The sequence below is a fragment of the Cynocephalus volans genome, chromosome 6 (genome assembly GCF_027409185.1).
Source record: "Cynocephalus volans isolate mCynVol1 chromosome 6, mCynVol1.pri, whole genome shotgun sequence".
Lineage (NCBI taxonomy): Eukaryota > Metazoa > Chordata > Mammalia > Dermoptera > Cynocephalidae > Cynocephalus > Cynocephalus volans.
The window spans coordinates 13,228,083-13,254,366 of NC_084465.1; the positions used below are offsets into that span (position 1 = coordinate 13,228,083).

A 26,284-nucleotide genomic window follows, 5' to 3' on the forward strand; every position below is an offset into this window, starting at 1 on the left:
GGGGAAAAAATATGTGTGAAAAAGAAGGGAAACTAGTGAATGTGATTTATTTAGATTTTTGAAGACTTTTAAACAACTTCTATCCCAAAGGCAAATTTTAAAAAATCAGTCACCATAGAACTCATGGATATAGAAGTTATTTTAAGAGAATGAAAACAAATTAGGTAAAGCAAACACATCTCAAACTGTGAGCCTTCCAGATACCAATGTGTGGGCTAGTCTTATTAAAATCATTATAAATGGCCGAGACAGAGTAAGTAGAGCAAAATTAAAATCTTAAGATCATAGTTAACTTTAAATGGAAGTCGGTGGTAAAAATTAATGAATAGCTTTCTAAGCTATGTCAGTAGGCAAAAATGGCATGGAAGTTCAATGTGGTCAGGTGCAAAAGGGAAAGAATTCAGCATATATCTATATGATTTTAAGCTCCAAGCATGTTACAATTCAGAAAAGGGTCTATAAACAGGACTATTATTTATGTCTCCTGTAGACACTACCTTAAGCATTATTTTGCTTAAAAAAGCAATAAAATATTGCTTATTCATATATGTTTCAAATACAGTTCTGACCAAAAGCTGTTGGTTTGTGGTTGTTTTCAGTCTCTCATAAGAAACTGCCATGTTTCTAACCCAATGATGCCAGACAGGATTAAGAAAGAAGTTGAGTTAAATTCTGGAAATCTCAAGAAGGAAGGAATAGTGAGTGAACCCATACTCAAACTCCCCAAACCCAAAGTACAGAAAATTTAGCAATTCAACTGGAGAGATTATTCATGTGTTTTTCTTTTTTTCCTTTTTAAACCAAGGACCTAAAGACAGGTAGAAGCCAGATGTCTTTTAATTTTCCAGATTAAGTGATAATAACCATAATAAATGAAACATATTAAAATCTAAACAACGGTTTTAGTCAGAAATCTTACAGAACTTAGGGCCAAAGGGATCAGAAAGTCTTAGCAACTTCAAGCAAAGCAGCAGTCACGCATTTCAAAAAATTGTTTGCTTGTGTATTATTTAGAAGTTGATTATTTTATGTCTTTGAAAATATAAGGAAAAATTTGCCTTGAAAATACAAGATTGGATATGGCTATGTTCAAGCCATATGGCCAGTATTCAGATATACTGGTTTGCACAATAGTTTATATTATAGTTATTGTTATTGCTATTAAAAAATCACTTATTAGTTTATATACTAATATATATATACATGCACATTATTTTATATTAATAATATCATTTATTTTTAAAATCTGTCTTCGTGAAAATAGTAAAAATCCTCAATTGAACTTCTCTAAAACCACCTCTATTTTATATTTTTTACAGTGTCATCCTCCTTAGAATAAAATATTAGCCCCTATCTTAATTATAATCTTATAATCTGTATATAATTATAATCTATATATCACTATAGTGATAACTTTTTAAAAAAATTAAGCAAGTTAACTTATATTTTAGGATGGACTGAAAACATAGTGTGTTATCAAAAGTAATACTGTTATGCCATATCACCATTAATTAGGCATAGGACAAATTTTTATAGTATTATTCTTACCTTTGTACAAAGCTGCAATGTAATTTTACTTTTGAGCCTTCCTAAATATAAAACAGAGTAGTAGAGTGACCAAGGAAGGATCCAGCTATTCAGCTTAAAACATGGCATAAAAGATGACTATATTATTGTCATATGAGGGCTCCACAAGAGAAAAAAAAAACTGTAGAGTGGTAGTCTTCAACTGAGAAGAGCAACATGAAGGGAGACAGAAATTAACTGGTGTATCGTTAGAGTGCGAGAGGACTTTGGAGGTTACTTGGTCTGATCCTGCATTTTACATTTAAGGGAACAGAGACATAGTCCTGTTGAATCATGGCAGTGTGGTAACTGCAGTCTAGGTCTCTTGACTTGGATCCTACAACTCTTCCCATCACACCATGCTGCCTTTCACAAAGAAGATAAAAGGGCTGGGAATATATCTTCACAATAATTCAAATCAGAATGTAAAACCATGAATGGTCTAAGTAGAATTTGCCAAATCTACCCAAACTAGCCTGTACCCGTACCTTATGGGTAGAGTATAAAAGAAGGGGTTTTAATGGGGTTTTCATCACTCATCAATTAATGAAGCCATAACAAGCTGAAAACTGCCCAAATTCTCAGGGGCCAATAAGGCAGAGTCAGTAGCTGCCATAACCAATGCACTGTCCTGGTCTTTTATGTCACTTAAATCAAATGGAACCCTCATGGGATTTCACGTTCTGAACCTTGTTCAGTGCTGAGGAGTCTGAGAAGAAATCACTCAGAGAAGTGCCAAGTTTATTAGAGTGAGAGAGTATTACCCTCACATTGTCACCAATAGACACAGATCTCAGAGAGGCATACACTGACCTCGCACAAATATTATGGATAATGTCTAGAGTTGGAAGATACCTTAGAAGTCACCAGGTTGACCCACTCATCTAATGTGTTATTCCCCCTTAAACCACTCCTTCCAGTGGACTGAGGTCAGATTCTTTTTAACATGTGGCCACAGCTGAAACTTTGGCCAGGTTCGAATCTACACTCTGGAAGCAGAGAATGTTTATGTACTGTATGAGTACAGGAAAGTTCATTGGCTCAGGCCCCATTGGTCCCTTTTCCTATGAAAAGAGGTTCCCAGAGTCCAGTACAAAGTCCTTCAAAATCCCCCCACCAAGCACAAAGCACAAAAAAGAAGGCCTGGGACGAGCGACTGGGTTAGCTGGATTTTGTCCTTGTGCTTTCGGAAAGCTTAATTCTTGGTCCACAGCAGGCCTCTGCAGCAGGGTTCAGGGGCCAGCACTCTTCAGGAACAGCTTGTTCTTAAGCTCAGCAGCTTCCATACAGAGAACAGCTAGGCTTGCTGTTCCACCAGTTGTAGTTTGGCGGTCTTGACTCGATGGGCTTCCTTCAGGTTCCGAGCACGGACCTCTGGGTTGGAAATGAATTCCACTTGTTGCACAGGAAACCAGCCTCGCTCTCCATCTGAGAGTCTCATGCCTTCCAGCCAGCCTGTGGGCACAGAGTGGGTGGGAAGAAGAATTATCTGGGAAAGACTCAAGATAGTTTCCCCTGGACCACCCTCCTGGAAACTTTTCTGAATCCTAAGGCTGAATGAACTAAGGAGCCCCAGCAGCACAAGTCTAGCCGCCCAGGGGACCACACATGGTTGCCCACTCCTGAGCCTTCTCCACTGTCACGGGTTGAATTGTGTCTCCCCCAAAATATATGTTGAAGTCATAATCCCCTGTACCTCAAAATGTGACCTTACTTGGAAGTGAGGTTGTCACAGATGGAATTAGTAAAGTTAAGATGAGGTCATACTGAAGTAAGGTGGCCATTAATCCCATATAACTGGTGGCCTTATAAAAAGAGGGAAATTTGGACACAGATACAGAGGGAAGATGGCCACAGGAACATGAAGGTAGAGATTGAAGTTATGTTGCCACATGCCAAGGAAAACCCTGCCATGGAAAAGGTAAGGAAGAATCCTCCCTAGAGGCTTCAGAAGGAGCGTGTCACTGCCAGCACCTCGACTTCTGACTTCCAGCCTCTACAACTGTGAGACAATAGATTTCTGTTGTTTTAAGCCCCCCAGTCTATGGTACTTTGTTACATCAGCCCGGGTAACCAACGCATCCCCTTATAGTGGTCTGCCCGCAACGCCCAGTCCACTTGTCCTGGACTCTCCCTCTTACCGTCACTGCTTTGCTGGGTCACCATCACCACGTCAGCCTTCTCTAGCGCCAACTCGTCATTCTCTCGGGGTTTGTAGGCTCGCAGGCACTGTACTTGTGGGGAGTCTGTGAAGAGAAGAAGGGAAGAGAGATTAGGAGAGGCAGGTGACTGGAACATGGGCAAGGGATTGTAGGGGGAAGCTGGAAGAACTGGAGTTATAGGTAAGTTTGGACTGTTGAAAGTTCCAGACAAAAGAGGCAGTTGGAAAAGTCTTCATCTTCTACCAGGGATCAAATGGTTGATAAAGAAATAGAAATACCGGAATTAGAAATAGATCAAAACTTCTACAGGAAAGACGGGTTAAGAAATATGTTGTGACGACCTCTAGTTACTCATTGTTACAAATACTGGAGATTCTGCTAGAGAACCTCTTCCCTCTGAAACCTTCCCTGACTCTTTAGTCTTCGATGGATTTCGAACTTCTTTAAAACTGATTGTCTATGCCAAACCATCCATCCCTCATCTAACTATCTCATGTACGTGCTTTGCCTCTCCAACCAGACTGCAGAATCTGAGTCTGTGACTCATCCTGCATTGCCTTCACTGCACCAGACGTGGGACTAGAAGAGACTTAACCAGTGGGGTTCCGGGTTATGACTTAGGCCAGTGACTTAAAGCTTTAGCTTCAGTTTCCCCATCTATAAGTGATCAAGATGATCCCTGATCAAGGTTCATCAAGATGATTCTTAAGGACATTCTGGATTTCTATATTTCTGCATTTATATAAATGAGGGGAAATTTCCACAGATATGAAGCTCAAGATAACAAGCCTCGGAGTATGCCTGACCTGTAAGTGTTCCATCTTAGATGGGTTCATTGCTCTTCGTACTTTACCAACTGCGCTGGTTTTCTTAGGAGAACAGAGTACTGCATTGTTACTTGTACTCTTTCTAAAGCCCATCCTCATGTGCCATTCACAAGATCATAGTGAAGAAGGAGGAATTCTCTTGCCCTCCTTACCCACCAGGGCACTGAAGCCCGGCAGGTACAGCACACAGTTTACAAGGGAACAGAATTCAGTACAGCACACTTTTCCTACTTCATTTCTCAAGGTTCCTTGTATTAGTTTGGTCTTTTCAGTCACTTTAGGCCCAGTGTCCCTTTGTGCTTAGTCTCTATCTGGGTATAAACTAGGGAATCCTTGCTGGAGGACAACTATGGGGCTGATATGAGTGTCAGAAGAAGTCTAGTCTTAGTGTGACTGCAGACATCCACAATGTGTGTGTGCTTGTGGCCACCGTGGGTCCCCAGAAAGCTGGGGTAGGTGGCCTCAGGTCCGCCTGTACAGGAGAGGTGTGGCCAAGGCAAAGCTGTTTTGTTTTCCTCCTGCAATTCCCACTGCAGCCATACTTTCTCCCCCTTTCCCCAAGACCTTCAAGCACGTACACTCTAGGCAAAATAGAAGCAGAGAGACTTAAGGGGACACGTGTTTTATAAAGAGCAAACTATTGCCCAAGGCAGGGCGTATATGGGGCAGGGGTACTGCCATGGTGATAAGAAGTTTTAAGCAGATGCATCTTAGGTATTTAAGCTCCGGTAAACCATCTTTCACCCTGAGTTTCTGGGGAAAAGCAATGGGAGCCTCGCAGAGTTACCTCCCATCCCTGTAAACCCCCGATCTCAAGGAAACCTCTGACCCTGCCATTTCTCTCTCTTTCGTAGACTCTCACTCACCATAACACTCCAGAAGGTCCAGCTCCTCTCTTGGCATGGCCAAGGCTGAGATCCATCGAAGCTTCTCACTTCTGAGAAAACAAAGCAGGGTCATGGCTTCAACTGCAGTTCTGGGGGTGGGGGATGAAGGCCAGTGTTGGGGAAGGCAAGTGGCTGTGGGAAGGACTTGTCTAGTTCAAAGAGCTGTCCAGTTCAATGACTTCTATGACAAAAGTCAATGGGACTCTGTTTGGTTGGAAATATGACAAAATCTTGAACTATATGTCAATGTGTCTTGCAACACTTTATTTTTCCCCTTCTCTTTCCAGGTGTGTCCTCCTAACGGCCTCTCATATCTTCCAAGTAGGAGGATAAAGTCAACTGACAATTATGCACATGTAGATTTTCCATTTTGGAGATTGTACTAAGCAAAATGTTCATCTCAGTTTAGATTCCCTCTATCACTTTCTCTTGCCCACCTCCCTGCTATTAAATAGCTCAAAGATGAAAATTATTCTGTAATAATAATTAGATCAGGGAGATATATCTACTATTTTCATTGTTGTGGCACAATGTAACCCAAGCCTAACTACATAATCAACTGTAGGTTTTTGCATTCTCTGAGCCTCCACTTCCCTGGGTAACTGAGAGCTGACACTATTACTGTTCCAGGAAGTTGCTGCTCAAAGCATGAAACAACGAATATAACTCCGCATCTGCTTATTTGACATATGTGATATTTTGCATACAAACCCCACACCATGTTCTCTGTTCTGTAAGTGGGGACAGGAATTATCGCTCCCACCCTGAAGTGCTTTCCAAGGGATAGAATTGAAAAGTGTCTACAACATGGAGTTCCTCAGACCATTAGATATTTCAAACTTTTAAAGAGAGACTCTTTATCTTTTATAACAGCTATAGTCTTTCAGATGTTCATTATTGTAGGCACTGTGTGCCAGATTTTATAGGTTTTCTTATTAATACTCTCAAAAATGTATGCATATGTGAATGTATTTTATCATTATTATTATTATTGAAAAGATGAGCAAATCATAGTTCTCAATATTGTGGATTTCTGCTTAGCAGAGGACTGGGTTGGGAGGTGGGAGTAAAGAAAGCACAAGGCACCCAGCGCTTGTCTTATTCACATACGTGCCCACTAGCCTTGGTCACTGAAGAATTTCTGGCTTGTACACGTGGGCATTTGCTCACGGATGTTGGTATTCCAATTCTTGGCTCACTCATACCAGTTCATCTCCCTTCTGATGTCTCACTGACCTTGTCCTTCTTGAGTAAAGGGTATAAGATAGATGCTAAGGCTTGGTGGCCACTTTGCACCCTCTGCCACCCCCAATCTCCTGCAAGTTGTCTATTAGCTCTAGGAGGTGGGTTTCGCTATGGACGCTCCCCACTCCAGGGTGGGCTACACGGCACTGTGGCTGTTTTCTGGACACATTTTCTGCCTTGGTCCCACTTCCTTCTCAGGGTGCCCACCCCCATCTCCTCTGCCCAGCCCCATCTCACTGAGTATCGGTGCGGAACAGGAACTCAGCCCGAGTGCCTTGTGTGTTGTGCAGCAGGAAGAGCCGGAAGAGGTTTTTGTGGGGTCCATGCAGCTTCATTTCACACTTTTCCCCTCGGACGGAGGAGAAGTGAGCATGGTCAAACACCAGGAATCGGTTCCCCCTGCAAAATACAGTCTTTTCAACCTGCATCTCAGGTTTCCACACTTCATCCACCCTCACATCCTTGGATTCAAAAATCCCTAACTGTAGCATCTGCAGCCTGAAAGTCCCCATAAAAACCATAAAATAGTCCTATCTGGCTCCCAACATGGTAGCTCCCGAGTCCTCAGGGATTTGTCACCAGTTTGGCAAACCACATATCAAGTACAATGGACACTTTACCACTTTAAAGAGTTGAAGAGACAGAACAAATATAAACTTTTAATGCCCTTAGGACCAGAGAGTTAAGATCTGGAATTAGGTAAATATCTCTAGGCTAGGAGGTTGAGTCCAGCCCAAAGAACCAACAAATAGACTGATCTGAGAATGTGATAAGCTAATTAGCTGCATTTTGCTCTGTGCCTATAACATAGTACAGGTCCTGCTGTAGGATCTCTTGACCTAGTTTGGTGGGATCCCCTTTTTTGCTTTGAGCTTTTTTTTTTCCTCTAGGACATGACCTGGACTCTATGGGTGGAGCCATTGAGAAGGGTTCCTCTAGGAGCATGGCCCTTCTCGGCCCCTTTTAGACCTTCCCTCTTGTCTCGTCACATTCCCCTCTTGTGCTCTGGCCTCCCATTCCAGTCACTGACTCTCGGGGCCGGGACAGCAACAGACAGTCATTGAAGAGGTGCAGGTGGACTGGACGCGTGTTCAGTTTCCTCCGCAGCCCCGGGGAGACACTGAACTCAAGGGCGGTCAGCTCCCCACTCTTCACCAGCCAGCGTGACTGCGAAATAAGCGGGAATATCTACAGGGCAAGGGAAGAGAGGGAAGCAGTGTCACAGACAAGAAGCTTCCTCTCAGTCTTCCCCTCCTCACCCTGCTGCTTCCAACTAAGTTCCACCACAGACAGTCATCTCTTCCACATCTTCCCTCCTGCTCACAGCCATGCACTTAGATCCTATTTCTCTCTGAACCCTGTATCTCCCACTGTCCACCGGTGTGTGGCTCCCATGTTTATACGCTCAGGCAAATGCGAGGCACCTGTGGTCCAACCCAGGACAGAGACTATGTGAGAGAGCTCTGTCCTAGAAGCCTGAACTGAAGAAGAGGTGGAAGAGCCCAATTAGGAATTAGTGAAGGAAAAGGCAGGGAACAGTGTGATGTGCCTTAGAAATTAGAAGATGAGCAGTCCTCACATCTATTTCCTCTTTGATTCTAACCAGAAACATGAGAGACACAGTCGGAATCAGATATGGGGACGAGAATAAACTGAACTAGGTGGGGCCTGCATGGAGCTGGAGTTGGGGTCAAGATGATGACATTGGATAAAATTAGTAGGTGGATAAGAGATTTTTCTTATCCTCCATGGAGGTAAAGATGGTGTCTATTCTGAGCTGGAATTTGAATGTGGAGTGTCATTTTAGATTTGTGTTTGGATGGGAGATTTTGACCCTATGTTTGGATCCACGTTTATGTTGCTTTAGTTAGACTAGAAGGAGACTGGATAAAACAGTAAAGGTTCAAGCACCAAAATTTTTTATAAAGACTTATACTGAAAAGTTCTCCCTCATTCTTCCCTCATCTGTCAATTTCCCATGTGCACCCCCCCCAACCCCCAGGTAACCACTGCTCCTTTTTTCCTCATGCATACACAAGCAGATACATATATAGATTTTTATCCTCCACTTTTACACCAAAGGCAGTATAATGTACACACAGTTCTGCGCCCTCTCTTCTGCACTTAACAATACATCTTGGAGACTGAAGTAGGCATCCCAGAGATAGGACAGAATGGAAGGTGGGCAGAAACAAGGTTGCAGACTGGGCACAGTGTGAGCAAGATAGTTCTATGGAAGTGGGAGACCTGTGCGACATGCTAGAGACCAGAGCCAGGGTGGGGGTGCAGGGGGCTCGCTCACTTTGCACTCAAATTCAATCTTCTGGCTCAGGTAGATCAGCTCCTCTGTCCGTCGCATTCTCTGGACATTGTTGTTGCAGTCTCGGATCAGCTGAGGGTTGAGCAGGGTGAGGAAAGGGGAATGGCACTGGGTTAGAGGCTCTGACCTTTGAGTCCCCTGAAAGAAATCTGGAAATAGGTTGTGATGGCCTCATTCTTTTCTACCAGGCTGTAGTTGAGTGACAGCAGCATCAAGTTGAAGTCCTAGGACCCTGGTATACTTTGTATGACCTGGCAAAACACTACTGGGCTGAGTGAAAGTAAGAGTGAATGTGAGGGTTGTGTGTGTGGAGGTTTGGTGGGTGTAGAGAGGTGGTGAGCGTTCCCAGCGACGAGGTCCCACCTCCCATGCTTTCTGGAGTTGTGGGTCTGGGTAAGGAAGGACTTCTCCATAAAGGACGGTCAGGGGGCCAGAGCGGAGGTGGTGGCTGCCTACCTCCTCCAGGACATGGTGCGCCTTCGTGGACTCTGCTTCCTCCGAGGAGCCAGGCTGTGTTCTCTTCAGAATGTTCTGTAGAACAAACAGTAGGCAGATGGGAAAAAGGAATGGAAAAACAGGAAAAGATGATTGGGGGTTGGTTAATGGAGAAGCCCAGGGACAAAATTTCAGCAGCAGAGATTTCTGAGAAGGAAAGGTGTGGACAGTGACAGTGAGGAGGTGGCTCACATCATCCACAGGATTTGGAAACAGGGCAGAAGAATGGACGGTCTCTTGCCTTGGGGCTCCCTGAGATCATCCCTTTCAGTTAAGGGGAGAGGACCAAGGTAGGATCTTCTGTACCTGGAGCAACAGCTTGAGACGGGTGATGCGCTGGAAGGGCAGGATCAGGAAGGACTTGAGGGAAAGGCGCTGGCAGACAGGGTCGCTCTCCAGCTTCTCCAAGACCTCTCGGAAACTGCTGCTGCTATTCCTGCATGAGCAGAGAGCCTCCGGTCAGGAGGGATGTGGGGAGTAACGGGGCACTCAGTGAAGGCATGGGGAATGGAGGCTCAGTGGAGTTGTCTGTGGGTTAGGAAAGAGATGGTGGGAGCCAATGTAGGTGGGTGGAGGGCATGGGAGTGAGGAATGAAATGGAGGGCGAATGGGGGCTTGAGATCACAGAATGGGCACAAGAACATGTGCTCTTGGGATAGCACCCTGGGGTGGGGATTGGTGCAAGGTCATTGCAGGGTGCACATGGGGACTGAATGGAGGTCATTCTCACAGTAGGCTTTGGAAGGTGCGTTCCTGATAGGTCTGGTTGGTGACATAAGGCAGGTAGACCCGGCGGAAGTCTGGGGCATGGTTCAGGACTACATCACATACTTGGAAGGAGAAGATGTTGTTCTCGAAGTTCTCTTCCAAGTCTGAAAGGAACCTGTGTAGTATTTAAATAAGTCTTGTGGAACTTCTGGACCTTAACAGCAGTTGGCTGACCCCTGCTATACCTTGAGCTTGTGACTTCTTCTCTGCATTAGTTAATAACATCTATGGACTCTCCCTAGCTCTGTGCCCATTGCTATGTACTAGAATTCTCTCCACGGCTGTCCCTAGTTTGCCCCTGATCTAACTCTCTGATCCTAACGTTCCATCTCTTGTTCTTCTTTTGATTCTATTCTGGTTTTCTGACCTTTAGATGATTTCTACACCTCAGCAATGCAGGGCATGCCCATGGTATATCTAAAACCTCAGCTCAGAAAGGAGCTCGCATTAATTCATTTATCCATTAATGGGTCTATCCACTCAACCTTCTCCTTTTCTTTGCTCTTTCTATCCCTATGGCCATTGGGAATCATGCGGGGAGCTGAGGCCCAGTTTCATCCTGTGACTGTGGCAATGAGAAAGTTTCTATGAGGGAAAAAATCAACTGAAGGTTTAAAGGTTAACGATGTGAGGTTGAGTTAGAGGAATTTGGGAGAAGGGAACTCTCACAGGGTGCTGACATCGCGCACATCCTGTAAACGAGAGAAGAGCCATTGGTGTTCCTGGTTGGAAAGGGTGGCCCGGAGTTGGGTTGAAAGTTGGAAATGATCCACAGCTATGTTTAGACTGCGCAGGTAAGAGGCCTCGGACACGATCAGTTCAAACTTGGCCTAGAGAGTTGGAGAAAAGGAAGATGAATTAAAAACTTTTATTGACTCCCTGGTATGTGCCAGCCACTATGTTTTGGGGGTAGAGCCGTGAGCAAGATAGTTCATGGTCAAACCAGAACCTAATTTGACCTAGACCGAGAGGAAAAGGACACTGAGTAAGTAAGATTTAATCTAGGGTTTGAAGAGCATGTGCAAGCCCCCAAAGGTGTAAGGTGCTTTCAGGAAACCTAAATAACAGAAAAACATTAAAAAAAAAAAAAAAAAGAAGGGTAACTATGAGAGATGGATGGATATGTTAATTTGCTTCACCGCGGTAACCTTTTTACTACCTATATGTATCCCATAACATCATGTTGTATGCCTTAAATATATACAATAAAATTTATTTTTAAAAAATCTAAATAAATTGAGCATTTTTGAAACCAGGTGTATAAAAGTAGTAGCAAGAAATGAAGCTAGAGAGGCAAGTAGATGCAAGGTCTGGAGGGTTATGTAAATAATGTAAAATAGTTTGAACTTAATGGGAAAACAGAAAAAGGTTTTATTTAGGGGAATAACTTGATCAGATTTGTCTTTTTATAAAGATATTTCTGAGCACAGTATGGAGAAAAGATTGGAAGGGGCAAGACAACCATGTTAGAAAATACTGTAATAATTCCAGATGAGAGGTGAAGTCCTGAATAGCCAAGAGAAGGGAGAGAAGTAGACCAAAGTCATAAATATTTAGGAGGTAGATTTGGAAGGACTTGGTTATCTGCTAGAAAAGGAGCCTGAAAGAGGAGGAAAAGTCAAAGCTAATGCCTTGGTTTTTTAGTTAGGTAACTGGGTGGAGTGACGGAGTCACTTACTGAGACTTGCCAGAGAACTCTGAAAGAGGAACAGGTTTAGAGGATGAAGGTGATGAGTTCAGTCTGGGGTTCGAGGAGAAACGGGAAGAAGCAGGGAACTTGAGAAAAGCCCCAGCACTTGAGAACCTGTTTGGAGGTTCCAGCAGGGGGCGCAATGACTCATGGCTATGACTCTAGCTGGGCTCCTTATGCTTTTCACCCAAGCACATGGCTTCAAGATAGATGCTTGGGTAGAAGAGAAAGAAGACACACACACCCAGTTGATGACTTGATAACCAATGACATGGCCAGATGACCTTCCACACAACACTGAGCTTATTTGCATTCTTACTCTAACATTCAATGAATATATAACTTTGGGTGGCTCGTTCATCCTCTCTGAACCTCGGTTTTCTTGTCTTTTTGTGTAGATTTAGCTATCTCCATTACAAAAATATGACAGTCAAAAGAAATAAAGTCTGAAAGCACCCAGAGTTGCTATTTTATGAAATGTGTGTCTAAAAGGTAGAGGTGTAGAGGCCTCTCTTCTCAAAAACGTGAGACCAGGGCTGGAACAGGAGCCCTGGTGAACTTCCCGATATGCAGGAGTCGGTGAAAGAGAGCTACGGTTCATGTCTCCCCACTGTCTGGTCAATGATTTTCTAAATATCTTCCATGTGCTTAAAAAGTTACAGTCAGAACAGGGCCCTTGAGTCTCGGCTTTGAAAAGCCTAACAATGTACAGCTGTCTCTGATTGACTTGGTAAAAGCAGTGTTTGTCCATAAGTCCTTCTGGCCAAAATTTTACTCCTCCCTGCCTCTGAAAGGGGGACAGGACAACACTAATATTTACCAGACTACTCACCAGACACCATGCTAAGCTAGGTATGTGTTATTTCACTTAAACTACACAGCAACCCTCAAAGGCAGGCACTATAATTTTTCTCAATTTGTAGATGAGGGAACTGAGATTTAGTGAAGTTCTATAACTTGCCTAAAGTTACACCGTTAGTAAATGGTAAAGCCATGATTCACTTTTTCGTGACCGGCACTCAGCCAGTGAGTGCACCGGTCATTCCTATATAGGATCCGAACCCGTGGCGGGAGCGTCGCCGCGCTCCCAGCGCAGCACTCTACCAAGTGCGCCACGGGCTCTAAAGCCATGATTCAAACCCAGGCCTGCCTTACTTAAAATCTAAATAGTCAACGTTTTTTGAGTGATTACCATGTACTAGGCGCTTACCTTTTTCAATTCTCCCAGTAACTCTTTATCTCAGTTTTACAAATGAGAAAACAGAGGCTTAGAATTATCAAATAATTTGGCTAAAATTAAATAGCCAGTGTGAAAGTGGGCCTCCCATCCAGGTCATTTACTCCAGAGACAAACTGCTTACAGATTATGCTACTCCATTGTGCCATCTTGTCTTCCTGGGAAGAAAGGTTCTATCCCATATTTCATACTGATTATTAAGAGAAGCTCTCCACATGAAAACTTATTAAAATGATAATAGCTTAAAATCAGACAAACAGCTCATATTCCAGTCTTGGTACTTGGAGTAATGACCAAGCAGGGACCGATGGTCATTCTAAAGTCTGTCTTAGATCAATGGACCCCAGGACGGCTGCAAGGGGCCCTCTTCAAGGAACCCAACCAAAAGTCCCTGTATGTGCCTTGGTTGAGGAGGAAAACTTTAGCATAGCCTGAAATCCTGGGTGAAGAGGGGAATTTTAGTCTGCCCTAAAGCACCAGTGACAGGGTTAATTCCATACCCCTCCCAACAAATTCAGAGACAAGGCCACTCTGTATGGGCCCAAACCAGTAACAAGTAGGAGTAAATGGCCCATGGAAGGAGGAGGGATGAGGGACGGTGGTGACATTCAGAAAACACTTCCAAGTCTTCTGAGTGGGAATGACCAGAGGTCACGGCGTGTGTGCGCGTGTGGTGAGTGTGTGGCAGGGACAGCGTGCTCCTGGCCATGGTGGCAAGTAGGCAGTGAGTGTGTCAGCAAACACAGTCTGTATCCCCTGTCCCCACCTGCTGCACCCTGGCCTGTACCTCTTGCAGTTTTTGGTCTTCGTGGGTCATGGACAGCAGCACGGTGCTATTGCGCACCACGGGGATCTCCTGCCAGAGGGAGCCGCGGGGGGCCACTGAGAGGCGCTGCAGGTAGGACTCGGAGGAGACCAGCGCCTTCCGAGGCTGTCGTGGGGAAGCAGGCCCCGGGGCCTCCGCCAGGCCTTCCAGCCGCTGCTGGCTTTGAATCTCCTTGTTTAGAACCACATCACTGTACTCCTGGTACAGCAGCTGGGCTGCAGGGGTAAAGCCACGTGGGAGAGGGAGAGAGTTGGGAAGAAAGGGAAGGTGAGTGGAGCCCCAGAATCATCAATTCTCTGTCACTCTTGGCAATTCTCTGCTGCTGTCACTGCTGTCACTGCTGTCAATTCTCTCTCCCTGTGATGTCCCTCCCCCCCCGCCCCCACTGCTGACAGCCATAAGCCCTTCTCCAGTCTTGTGCAGAAAGCCCACCTGGGTGGACAGTGCTGTTTCCAGGTACTCACAGGAGTTGATGAGCTTGGAGCAGCGTCTTGAAAAGCCTCCCCTTGCCTCTTTTGGTTTTTTCTCACTGTGGAATAAAGAAGGGCTCTGGGGTTCTTGCTGGCCATCAGATATGAAGGACTCTTGGGTGATTGTGAAGAGAAAGTCTAGCCTCTGGGACATGTGTTAGGATGTCAGGACTAACTCCCCTAGAGAGAAACAGAGTTGTGGCCTGACCCCTTTGGGGTAGTTCGGAACTTTGTCGAATGTCGTGTGGAACTTTTACATGGAGTTTAGTTCACGGCCAAAAGGATTAGGAGGACAGATGACTCAGATTCAGCTGACAGAACTAGGTAGGTACAAGAAATCTTCCCATCCTGAAATCCTGGTGTCTCTCTTCCCTCCCAACCCCTGAAGAGACAAGCATGAGACATTCAGGGTCCCAGAACCCTTATCGACTAAAATCCTAATCAGGAAATCTCAGCATCCTAAGTGTCTGTTAGGAGACAGGGTGACTCACCGAAAAACAATAGTGTCTGAGGGGCCAAGGGATCTTTCCATGGCTGGACCTCTTGCATCTGAAAATGGAAAGTGGTGACATATCTGAGATTTTGGAGGGACATTAGAGAGAGCAGAAGAAGTAAGACCTAGAGTGGGAGATGTAGGTATCCAGGGTAAAAAAAAAAAGGGGGGGGGGCTGTACTGGGAATCTGGGGAGTAAGAAAGCAGCGAAGCAGAGAGCAGTGCAGGAGGCCAGTACCGGCTCTGTCCCCAGCTGTCAGGTCAGAACGGGAACCTGACAATAGAGGTTGCCTTTTCCACTACCCAGGAGGAGATCAAGCAGGTGTTGGCAACTGAAAAGTAGAAGGGAAGTCCATAACAACCTCGGGAGAAAGAGGTGACACTGAAAGAAGACCCTGGTTGGGTGAGAGACAGGGTGACAGAGGAGAGGGGAAGGAGGATCTCAGTGAGTTCAGGGTGCATGAGGACTTCTCTGTGTCGAGGTTAGGCACGTGTGTGAGTGAAGTCAGCAGAGGGAACAGCAGGGACCCTGGACTAGAAGATGGGATGAGGTGGTAGGAGCTGGGAAAAGCTCGGCCTGACATCAGTGTCCCTATGGTCCTTGCCCCTCGCTCACCTGAAGAGCCCTCAGGCAAGATGGAAGGTCTGCGCAGGCCTTGCCGGTGCCAGCCCTTGTGCTTGCTGGGCGCCTCACCGGGGGCCACAATCTGCCCACGGCTGCCCTCTGGCGGCCTCCCTGGGTCCCGCCTATGCGGCCAGCTGGATGCCTTCTCCAGATGGGCATGGCTGGGCTTTTCTGGCTGTGTTGCTTGGCTTGGAGCTGACTTCCGTGGGCCATTGGCCCCTTCCTGAGGGGCTGTTCTTCTCCCAGGTCCTCTTGCAGGGACCTCAGACTCTTCCAAGAGCCCTGACTCATCCTTAGGGGTGGGTCGCTGGAGCTCCAGAGGCAAGGTAGAGGAGGAGGGACTTAAAAAGTTTGTCATGTTGCTGAAGGCCATGCCAGGGGCCACTTCAGCCTTATTCCTACTGGTGGAATCCAAAGACTCTGCTAACCTGCCTATGGCTGGGGGCCAGGATGTACGTCCAGCAAAGGGGGGAGCGGAGACTGTCCAGTCTTGACAAACAGGTCTTGGTGTGGCTTGGCCCCCTGCATTCCTAAGTCTGTCCTGAGTGCTCCTGCTCCTCCCCCTGGACTTTGGAGGTAAGGGGGGTGGTTCAGTGGGAGGATCCATGAGGGGAATTGGGGGTAGAGGCCTGTAGAGCCTTGAGATACTGGGGGAGTGATGGGGCAAATCAGGAGTTGGGGGTAACGGCTTGTTGTATCGCATCCTGTGGGAGAAAGGGGTCTGAGTATGGCGGGGGCTGTCTGGGGTAGATGGCAAAGGTCGGTGCTGCCTTGCCACAAGGGGATCAGGAACTTGGGGAAGTGGGCCTTTAGGGGGGCCATGCACCACTGAATCTAGGGCCCATGGAGGATGGCCGTACCGCTTCAGGGTAGGGGCCGCTGCATGCAGATGGCCATCTCTCTCCAGCGTGGAGGGGTGGACATGCCTCTTCTCCAGGGGAGGAGGGGGCAGAGGTTCGTGTACCCTCATATCCATGGAGACAGGGGATGGAGAAGAACCACAGGCAGGAGACTCGGCTGCAAAGGCTGGATTGTGTGGGGAGCCCCACGGCTGGCTGCAGTGAGGACTACCGGGCCTCTCTGGATTTGAGGTGAATTCCTGAGAGTCCTGCCTCAGACTGGATAACAGAGGAGGGGATTCTGAAACGATGCTGCAGTCCCTTCCACTTCTCCTGTCCCTTCTTGGGATCATGGAGCCGTAGATGGCAGGTTTGGGGGGCCTCTGGGGCAACTCTGAGTGAGACAAAGACAGTGACATTCCCACCAGGTCTGGAGTCTGCTCTGTCCTGTGGGAGCCTGGGAAGGAGTTGCTCCTTAGGTGTGGGCCAGCTCCCATGCAGTTGGCTAGGGGGCTCGGAGGGCGGGCCCCGTCAGCACCAGCACGTGGGTCCATGGGGGTTTCCGCAGGGGGAAAGCCATGGAGAGCAGCTGGGAGAGTCTCAGGAGGCCCAAAGGGAGATGAGTTGTCAGTTGAGAGAGAGGCTCTGGAGGTTTCTGGAGAAGATGCAGCAAGAGGGGACTCCCTCCTGGGCAAGGCAGTTGGGGGGCTGGCAGATAATGAGGCAGCTGTGATGGGGGAGACTTCAGCAGGACTGGAAGGAGCTGCATCTGGTGTCCTTGGAGGAGTCCCAGATGTACTGGCAGAGGCCACTTCAGTCCCCTGGCTGGACATTGTCCTTTTCCTCAGCTCAGGTCCCTCTTGCTGGCTGTCTTGAGCTGTTTCGTTGTCAGGTGACTCCTCAGGGGAGAAGGAGCCAGGTAGAGAAATGGGCTGGTCGGCCCATCCAACTGGCTCCAGTGTAGGAGTCAGAGCTATGGGGGACAGTTCCTCAGCCCTGGGCTCTGTCTGAGTCCCAGGAATCTGCATCATGGGATATGAGGCATCTGGAAACGAGTCACAGAGAGAATAGACTGCAGGGGCTACCAGAGCGGGTGTCGAAAGCCCATCATGTTCTGCCTCTTCTTCCATATTCCTCTCCTCTCCAGTGCTCCCCAGCCAGCTCCCATCCCAATTCCCTGGCTCCTCCTCACCTGACCCTGCCTCCTCCTCCTGCCACTCGACTGCCGTCACTTTCCGCTTTAGACCCAGATCTTCTTGTTTTCCACCTGGTTCCTCTGATTTCCCCATTAAGCTCTTATTCTCCACATACTGAGCGTCCACCCTACTTTCTTCTGGACTCCTCAACGCCCTGTCCCTCTGTTCCCCCCATTCTGGACCTCCCTGACCCGCAGGCTTCCTCTCTCTGTCATCTGGACCCCACTCACCATAATTCAGACCCTCCAATTCCCCACCGAGTCTCTCCCTTTCTCCTTGTGTTCCCAGCATCACAACCTCTTGTACCTGTCCCTGGGTTGGCCTTTGTCCTCCCTCTTTACCATTAACCTGCTCGACCATCTGTTCCTGCTGCCCCCAAAGCCCATCAGAACACACATTGTCCCCCAGAGTTCCTTCCCCCTGAAATTCCACTTCCTGTTGTCCCTGCTCCTCCAGCCCCTGGAGCTCCTGGGGATGCATGAGCCCTTCTCGCCCTTGACTTTCCTGTGCCTCCTCAGACTGCAGCTCTTCCCCCTGCCTGACACTTCCACCTTCGGAGCCCTCCGTCTCGTTGGTCTCTGCATGGTGCTCTTCACAGGGAGGCCAAAATCTGGTCTGATCAGAGGTTTCTGGAGAGGTTTCCTCTTTCTCTTCTGCTTGTCCAGAGCCCAATGTCAAAGAAGTGAGATCCGGCCAAAATTCCACCTCCACCTGGCTGCCCAGTTCACCGGATATTGGGACCATGTCTAGATGTTCACCGTGGATGGGGCAGGCCCAGAGCTCTGGGGGCACTGGTGTCCTTGCTTGTCTGTCTACCAGGCTCTGGGGCACTACCTCCTGGACATCTTCAGTGTCACCAGCTTCAGCCACAAGGTTTTCCTGATGGTTCTCCACATCTGCAGAACATTCCTTGGGGAAAGAGGGCATACTCTCAGCTGCATAGTCACTCACATCCTTTAACTTTCCATGCTGGGTCACTAAGGGTCTGTGTTCTTCTGTCCACTTGTAGGATGGGTCCTGGTCTTCTTGAGCTGTGGGCTCCAAGGCAGGGATCTGGCTGTTCCTCATGAGAGCCTCAGGCATGACACTGAAATCTGCCATGGCAGCGAGGGGAGTAGAGGCTCCATGTTGGGGCTCCTCAGCCTCCATCAGGGCTGAATCCTAAGGAAGAAGAAAAGACAAAGGTTTCTAATACCTCTTCTGCTTTTACCCATCAGAGGGAGAGACCATAGGGAAAAAGAGCGACACATTTCTTTGGTGCCATTTAGGGTCATTCTTTGAGAAAAAATGGTACTCAACCAAAGAAGCAATAGCCTCTATAAAACTTATCATTTATTTATTCATTTAACATTCACCTAGGGACCCTTTTAAATGTGGGACATTCAGTAACAAATGAGACAAAAACCGTGCCCTCATGGAACTTACAATCTTGTAGAGGGAACAGATAATAAATAATTTGTTTGCAATATAAAGACATTGTCAAAAAGTGCCAAGTGCTCCCCCAGTGGTCATTACCCTCTAGATTGGATTATGTCATATGCTGTCTCTGGACACCAAGAGTGACTCAGCCTCATATAACTCCCAGACACCGCGTGTGACACACCCTAGATCTAATAGCCCAGAGAAGTAGTGTCAGGAGGGGGATCTTCCTTCTAAACTGCTGACATGGATTAAAAAAATAGGTCAGGCTATTATAGCAAATGCACAGGGTACTATAATTTCAACTCTTTATACACAGTCTGGATTTTACTCATCTTTTTATTTTTCATAGTGTCTAGTGGAGCCTTGTAACTCATGAACAATTTTGTTTTCAATTACAGAGGCAGCTGTTGTAAAGTGGAATGATACCTAGACTTCTTAGATTAGGACGGCACTAGATACAATAGTGACTTCAACCAGACCCATGAAACTGGGTTAGTTTCATTATCTTACTCTTCCCTTCTCTCCAAAATCACGTAAGCTCTTCTGATAACTTTCCAAAAGAGTGACCTTCCTGCCTCTCTTTTCCTTTAAAGCAGAACACCTCAGCTCCTACTTTGCAAAGAATTTAGAAACCAGCGGAGAGAAACTGCTTCACTTTCTTGCAACCCAGAGTGTCCCTCATTCCCACACCCTCCACCTTCCTCCTCAGCCAGTGCAAGAGGTTTGCCTCCTGGCCGAGCTCCATCTTTCTTAGCCTGCCTCCTCACCGACCTTATGCTGTGAATTGTCTCTCTCTCTCTCACGCTTTCACCTTCTCTGCTGGAACCACCCCACCAATATTTAAGTATTCCCACATCCTTCTCGCCTTTCAAACATCGAGAAGGGATCGTTCCCATCTGCTGTCTTCATGTCCTCATGTCCTGCCTGCCTCCAGTCCCCCTTCGATAAACACCATTTTGCCACCACTCCCTATGATGTTCATGTTAATGCCAAAGAAGGCTCTGTGGACCTTTATTCCGGGTAGTTCTTGTCGGAGTTTAACACTATTGACATTAGGAATACTCTCTTTTCTTGTTATTTGGGAAACCATTTTCGTGGTTTGACTCCTTAAATGTTCCCCAATCCTCTAACGAGGCTAAACTGTACTTCTCTTTGTAGCACTTATCAATTATTATTCACTTTGTTTCTCCTTTGTAACATTTATATGATTATAATTATATAATTATGTGTGCACTTTGATTTATCCTCTATCTCAAGCAATAGATGGTAACCTTTAAGAAAGTGAGAACTATACCAGTAATGGTCTTGCTCACCTGTCTATACCTAGCACAGTATCTGGCCTATACTAAGCGCTTACTAAATATTTTTCACATAAAGAATAAAATCCTTGTTTCCCTCCTGGCCAGAGACAGATGCCTCATATCTAATCAATCACAAAGTCCTATGGACGCCACCTCCTGAGCAACCCTCAAGGCTATCTCCTTCTTGCCATCTGTATGGCTAGAACCTGGTACATGCTGCTGGACTCTTGCCCAGGCCACTGCACCTGGGGCACAGCCTGGCTTCTGGCCTCCCCACATCTTGTTCTACTTTAATTCATTTGCCACATAACACCTGAGTTATCTTCAAAAGCACCACTTCTAGTGCAAATCTTTCAGCAGCCTGTGAATGCCTTTAAGATGGAACCCCAATATTCTGCATAAGCTATAGACCCTGCACAACCTGGCCTCTGCATCTTCTCCAGCAGCCTCAACACGTGGTGGCACCTGCCCCACCGCACCAGCTTTTAGGTTCTTGAGCTCACTGCCCTCTCTCTCACTGTAGGTCTCCACGGGTGTTGCCCCTCTGCCTGGAAACCTCTTCCCCTGCTCCAGAGAATCCTTTGCTTCTCCTTGAACACCCCTTGCCCTTGTAATGGCATAACTAATGTGCATTTTGCAGGCTAGACCATGAGCTCCGTAGGGCACAGATGCTGCCATACTAAGTGCTCAATCCCCTCTGCCTGAAGCTTAGGTAGCCCTCAACAAAGATGCATTGAACAAATGAATGAAGGAAGCATATGAATATATCAAAAAGAGTGTGGAAAAATAGAATTGAAAGACAATACAAATCTCTCCATGAACTTTTGGAAGAACCATAAAAGAATGTGGTTCAATTCTTAGTTCTGCCTTTTTTGTATCTTTGCTAGTTCATAGAAATTAATTTATTTGAACATCCATTTTCCTATCTTTAAAAAGGGGATAAATGCTTCTTTCAAAGTTCTAATAAAGATTAAATAAGTGCATTGTTATCTTTAAGGGTCATAGAAATAGTAGGTATTGTGATTATTGCTGACCTGAAAGAATAAGAGTAAGAAAGAAATGAAGAATTTATAAGCTGGTAAGACCTTTAGAAACACACAGAAAACTTTGCTCAATTTACAGATGAGAAAACTAAAGGTCAAAGACCCTAGGCACTTGCTCAGATTTCCTAAGTAAACAGTATGGGTGAACCTGAACCAACGTCTCTTGACTTAAGTCTTTTGTAGTCACTCAGGTGTCCAGCTGTAAGAAAGCTGGCAGGTCACTAGTCCAGAGAGAACCCCATGCTGAACCTGGCCTTGCACCTTTATTTTCTGGTTCAGGCTTACAGTGTAAGCCCACCAGCTCCGAATGCCTACTGTCCTGCTGAGCCCCTGCACAAGTATACACATGCATGCACTCATGCACACACACGCAGTGAGCCACCCTTGGAGTCTCTCTGCAATAGAGCCTGACATAACCAAACAGGCAGGTCCCCAGACATCTTGCAGATATAGTATGTGACAAGATCCTGGCCACCCTATGAACACAGATACCATCTATATGGGTCAAAGAGGTATCTCTTTGGGTATAAATGTACCCATGTAGAAGGAGGCTTATGTCCTTTTCCAGTTAATTGACACAGTGTGTGATTTGCTCCCTACACCTAGCTCTGAAGTGCAAAATATTGTAATCAGTATAGGTGATCCTATTCTCTCAATCACACATTAAATAATACACTTCCTCACCGTAGCCTTTCTGAAACTTGGCTCTTACCTACCTAAGGAGACCATGTGAGTAAATCCTTGGTCTCTCTCACCCACATCTGTACTGTTCAGGTTCCATCTCCCACATACACCACCTTGTCCTCAAAACAAGGAGCTCCTCAATGTATGTGTTTCCGCCATATCCAGGCTATACCAATATATATCATGTGCTGCCTGGACATTTTCAGTTCCAGTCTAGCGACACGATGTCTGTCTGTCTCCCGCAACCTCAATGACACTATTTCTTACACTGTTTTTATACATTTGGAAATATTGGTGGTCATATGCTCAACCACCATTTACCCCAAAGGGAGAACATGTTCCCTATACTTGATCCTGTCTTAGTAACCCTATTGCAATAAGGTCTGACAAAGTTAGAATGTGACAAAGCTAAAGGGACTTTGTAAAACATGGTTTTATTCATGTAAAGGCATCAGGAGAGAGTTTTTGCACTGCCCATTATGTTATATTGCAAACGCCCTCATCTTCTCCACTGGGGGTGAATAATCACTATTTATCTGAGCACAGGCAAAACCAGGGCATGGCATCATGGTGAACTGGCCTTCCTCCAGACCAGAGACATTTTGCATCTGCATGACCCTGTCCACGTGTGACTTCTTATGAGACAGCTTCAAGTCACTTCATTAACACAGTGACAGAGCTTTCTATCTCCCTTAGAGCCTCCCAACACTTTGGCTCTCATCCATTTCTAGTCACTAGACATAAAACTGTATTTCAAAGATACCCCCCGCCCCCATCACACTGCTTATTCTTGGAACTGATATGGAGTGCCATTTACATATTTGAAGATCATGCTTTCTGGATTTTCCAGGGGTGTAAATTTCAAACACTCTGACTTACAACACAAATCAGTGAAATACTTTGGAGATTACAATATTTCTGCATTTATATCTTCTATACTGTTACTCATATTAGGAAAATGCCTTCCCCCCAATCAAAAGATATGTTCTCATTTTGATTTCAAAAATAAGATAACCACATACATGTGTACCTTCATTCACTGTTTGCCCCTGCTGCCCCCAATACTACAAAGATATCAAAATATGGGTAGTTCTTCAGACCACGGACTGCAAAAGCCCATGTTCTATCCACTGTAGGAAAGCCTCACCATCTCGGTGAAAACTGTAATAATAATTTCTTATCTATTCCCTAATGTCTGACAATACCATGTCATCTACTGCCTTATAGACTAGATGGCCTTGTACTAGCATATTTCAAAAAGTTCATGGAAAGATTTGTGTTTTCTTTGAATTTTATTTTTCCATGAGCTTTTTGAAGTGCCCTCATATAAGAACACTATTACTGGCAATGCTGACTTACACCCCACAAGTCCATCTGTGGCCCTGGTGCTGTCCACACAGATAATGTGAGTGTGAGTGATCCATTTGTGTCCTTAACATCGACCCAGAGGATGAGCTTGTTTTGGTCCACCTTGCAGACACTGTAAGTGATCAGCTCCTACTTACTCCACAGATACTGTGGGTGACCCAGCCCCTGGATACACCAGATGCTGTAGATCACCTGTTTGTGTCTACACCACTGACACTTGAGTAATGCTGCTCCTGTTCAACCCATGACCCTACAAGTGACCCCATTCCTGTCCACACCACCTAGTGATTGACCACTCCAGACACCACAAATGACATGTTCCTGTCTATCCCACAGAGACTGTGAGTAATGTGGCCACAGAACCTCAGACTGACCACATTATGGGCAGCCATGCACTCTGCGGACCCCTAATATAGGAAGACTCTTGACTCTATTTGGAATCACTGTATTCTTTGGATAAGAGAGATTCACTTTGCATTTCTCCTGATTTACTAGGACCATGATAAGCATTCCTTCTGCACAAGTTTTACTCAGAATTGACGCCCCCCCCCCAAGCCCCCAGCCTCCCAAGGACCCCTTCAATGGCCGTGGCTTCAGTTTTAGGCCTACAGATTGGTTAACAAATGATACCCATTTTGCTAGGGCCTAGGCCAGGAGCTTCCTCCAGGTGTAGGTAAAACAGGAAGTCTAAGAAAGAGGCCACATCGGGAACTGTTTAGCTGGGATCTGGGGCTTCTGGGAACAGGCCAAGGATGCAAGACCATGGAGTGCAGTGGGAAAGCAAATGAGGGAGGAAGCTGGGAAGGAAAATCACCGCTCTGTCCCTGTCTGTTTGACACGCCCTTCCCCCTCAATCTGACAAGAGTCCTGGCCAGAGTTCACTTCTAGATGGACAGGAGGGTAAATCTATCTTGGGAATCCAAGTTCCAGGAAGAGGAGAAGGGGACTGAGATCTGAAAATCAAGTGGCAGCAGGACTAGCTCTCCTGATGAGGGCAGTCTTGCCGGAAATCAATTGCAAATGATGCTCAGAACTAGAGCTCAGGTCCCCGCTCTGTCACCCCCACCCCAGCCCCCAACTCTAATCAGCTCCCTTCCCACCTAAGAATGCAATACTGTGATTAACAGGAAGCTTTGGGACACTCCCATCTATAGGGAAATAGGGTGAGGGGAGGGCAGGAGTCATTGTTAGGGGTTAAAGAGTCTTGGCTAACAGAGAGGTGGGTACATGGACACACACACGTATGCAAAGACTTAGGAAGATACACGAAGGAAGGCCCAGGCCTGGTAAAGAAAAAGGAGACAATAGAACATCTCCAGGTAAGGAAGAGTCTAAAAGGGAATCTCTATTATTCCTTATTATAGGGGTTCGCTTTCCCCAGGGCCCAGACTTGGAAGAAAGAGCCTTGATTGCTGGCCCGGGGAATATCTGGGGGCAAGGTGCCCATTTCCAAGGCGGGGGCCCGGCCGGAAGCAAAATTACCAGGCAGCAGCATTTCCTCCATCTCCTCCCCTCTTCCAGACCAGGGGACTCAGCCGCACTCCAGGAGCTGCCGACAGGCCCAGCCCCCCATTTCCGGAGCCTGCGCCCCGGGACCCAGCTGGGCTGGTCCCTGGGGAAGGCCTAGTTTCCTTTTCCTTCCCGTCCCGGCCTTACCTCGGCCGGCCGGGCCCTTCCAGCCGCCCGGGGCCAAGCGCTGAGAAGGGAGGAAGGCACCCACCTGGTCGGAGTCACATGCTGCCTCGGCCCGAGAGTCCCCTCCAGGTCCCGGGCGCCAGCCACAGTCCCCAGCGCAGGCCCGGCCGCCCCAGCCGCCCCACCCGCGGCCCGCCCCTGGCCGCCCGGACGGGAGGGAGGGATCGGGCTTTCCTAGGAAGTTTCAGGTGAGGAAACAGGGACACACCTTCCCGGGGGAGGGGCAGGGCCCCTCCGCGCCGGAGCCTCATTGGTGTGAAAGCAGCGCCCGCGTCAGAGCCGGGGAGCGCGGCCGGGCTGCGAGCGGAGCGGAGCCCGGGCGCACGGGGCAGGCCGCGGGGAGAGCCGCGGGGGGCGGCCGCAGGTCCCACGGCAGACAGGAGTGGCCCGAGACGCTGGCCGGAGAGAGGCGGGGCAGGGGCTGTCCTGTGTCCTCGCATGGCCCTGGAATCTCTCGTCACCTGAGCCAGAGTCTGGACCAGGCTGACCTCGGCCCTTCTGGTGGTGTTTCTCTTATGGCTTGACCATGGCTCTGGATGTCTGAGACTTGAGTTTGTGTGTGTGCGGCTTTGTGTTCAGGCCCCAGTGTTAATTGCTCTTCCCTGATGTCTACTTGTCGCTTTGGGCATAAGAAAGGGCACCTCCTGCGCCCCTTGCTCATGGTCCCCCCCAATCTCTCATCTCTATCTCTATCCCCGAAACACCATGCCCATGGCTTTCCTCTAGATATTGTCTGTTTGCTTCTGTATTCCCGAGTTCATTTTAGGATGATTATATAGCTCAGGGGGTGTGTTTCTTATGTGTTCTTTCAAGGTCCTGTGTGTGTGTGTATTTGCGTTGAAGTCCCTAAGCCTATGTGTCCAGTCTGTGTGTTTTCTCATGCCTATATATTTTTCTAATTCTGTCAGGGAAACGTGTTCTGTTGGTCTTGGTGACCAAGCGTGAATGGGTACATCTCTATGTCCCTCCAATAACTTAAAAGAATGCCAAAAGTCTGTATGACACACACAGGCACACACAGTAAGAATCCCTTACCTAGGACAGAGGCTTTGGATATGTTCACTTTAGTCCGACCACCCCCCAAACCCATTCATTACTTCTCCAGGGGTTTCTATGGTGATCTAA

General features: G+C 47.0%; 1 protein-coding gene across 1 annotated transcript; it reads right to left on the reverse strand.

Moving 5' to 3' along the window:
- Positions 1 to 2,290: 2,290 nt before the first annotated feature.
- ARHGEF5 (Rho guanine nucleotide exchange factor 5) lies at positions 2,291 to 25,426 on the reverse strand. Its single transcript, XM_063100536.1, has 15 exons — positions 25,185 to 25,426; positions 15,603 to 18,807; positions 14,985 to 15,042; positions 14,488 to 14,552; positions 13,985 to 14,238; positions 10,940 to 11,100; positions 10,233 to 10,385; positions 9,809 to 9,938; positions 9,464 to 9,538; positions 8,990 to 9,079; positions 7,718 to 7,875; positions 6,925 to 7,086; positions 5,422 to 5,492; positions 3,708 to 3,812; positions 2,291 to 3,021 (listed from the first exon to the last, which is right to left on the reverse strand). The coding sequence occupies exons 2-15, from the start codon at positions 18,793 to 18,795 to the stop codon at positions 2,864 to 2,866; spliced, it is 4,833 nt and encodes a 1,610-aa protein (XP_062956606.1). The 5' UTR covers positions 18,796 to 18,807; positions 25,185 to 25,426; the 3' UTR covers positions 2,291 to 2,863.
- Positions 25,427 to 26,284: the final 858 nt, after the last annotated feature.

Excerpts from the sequence above, each read along its gene's own strand:
- ARHGEF5 (XM_063100536.1), bottom strand. The coding sequence starts at position 18,795 with ATGGAGGCTGAGGAGCCCCAACATGGAGCCTCTACTCCCCTCGCTGCC. Across the intron at positions 7,087-7,717 it reads TTGCTGTCCCGGCCCCGAGA|GGGGAACCGATTCCTGGTGT; the intron begins GTCAGTGACTGG and ends TGTATTTTGCAG. Across the intron at positions 3,022-3,707 it reads GACCCAGCAAAGCAGTGACG|GCTGGCTGGAAGGCATGAGA; the intron begins GTAAGAGGGAGA and ends CTGTGCCCACAG.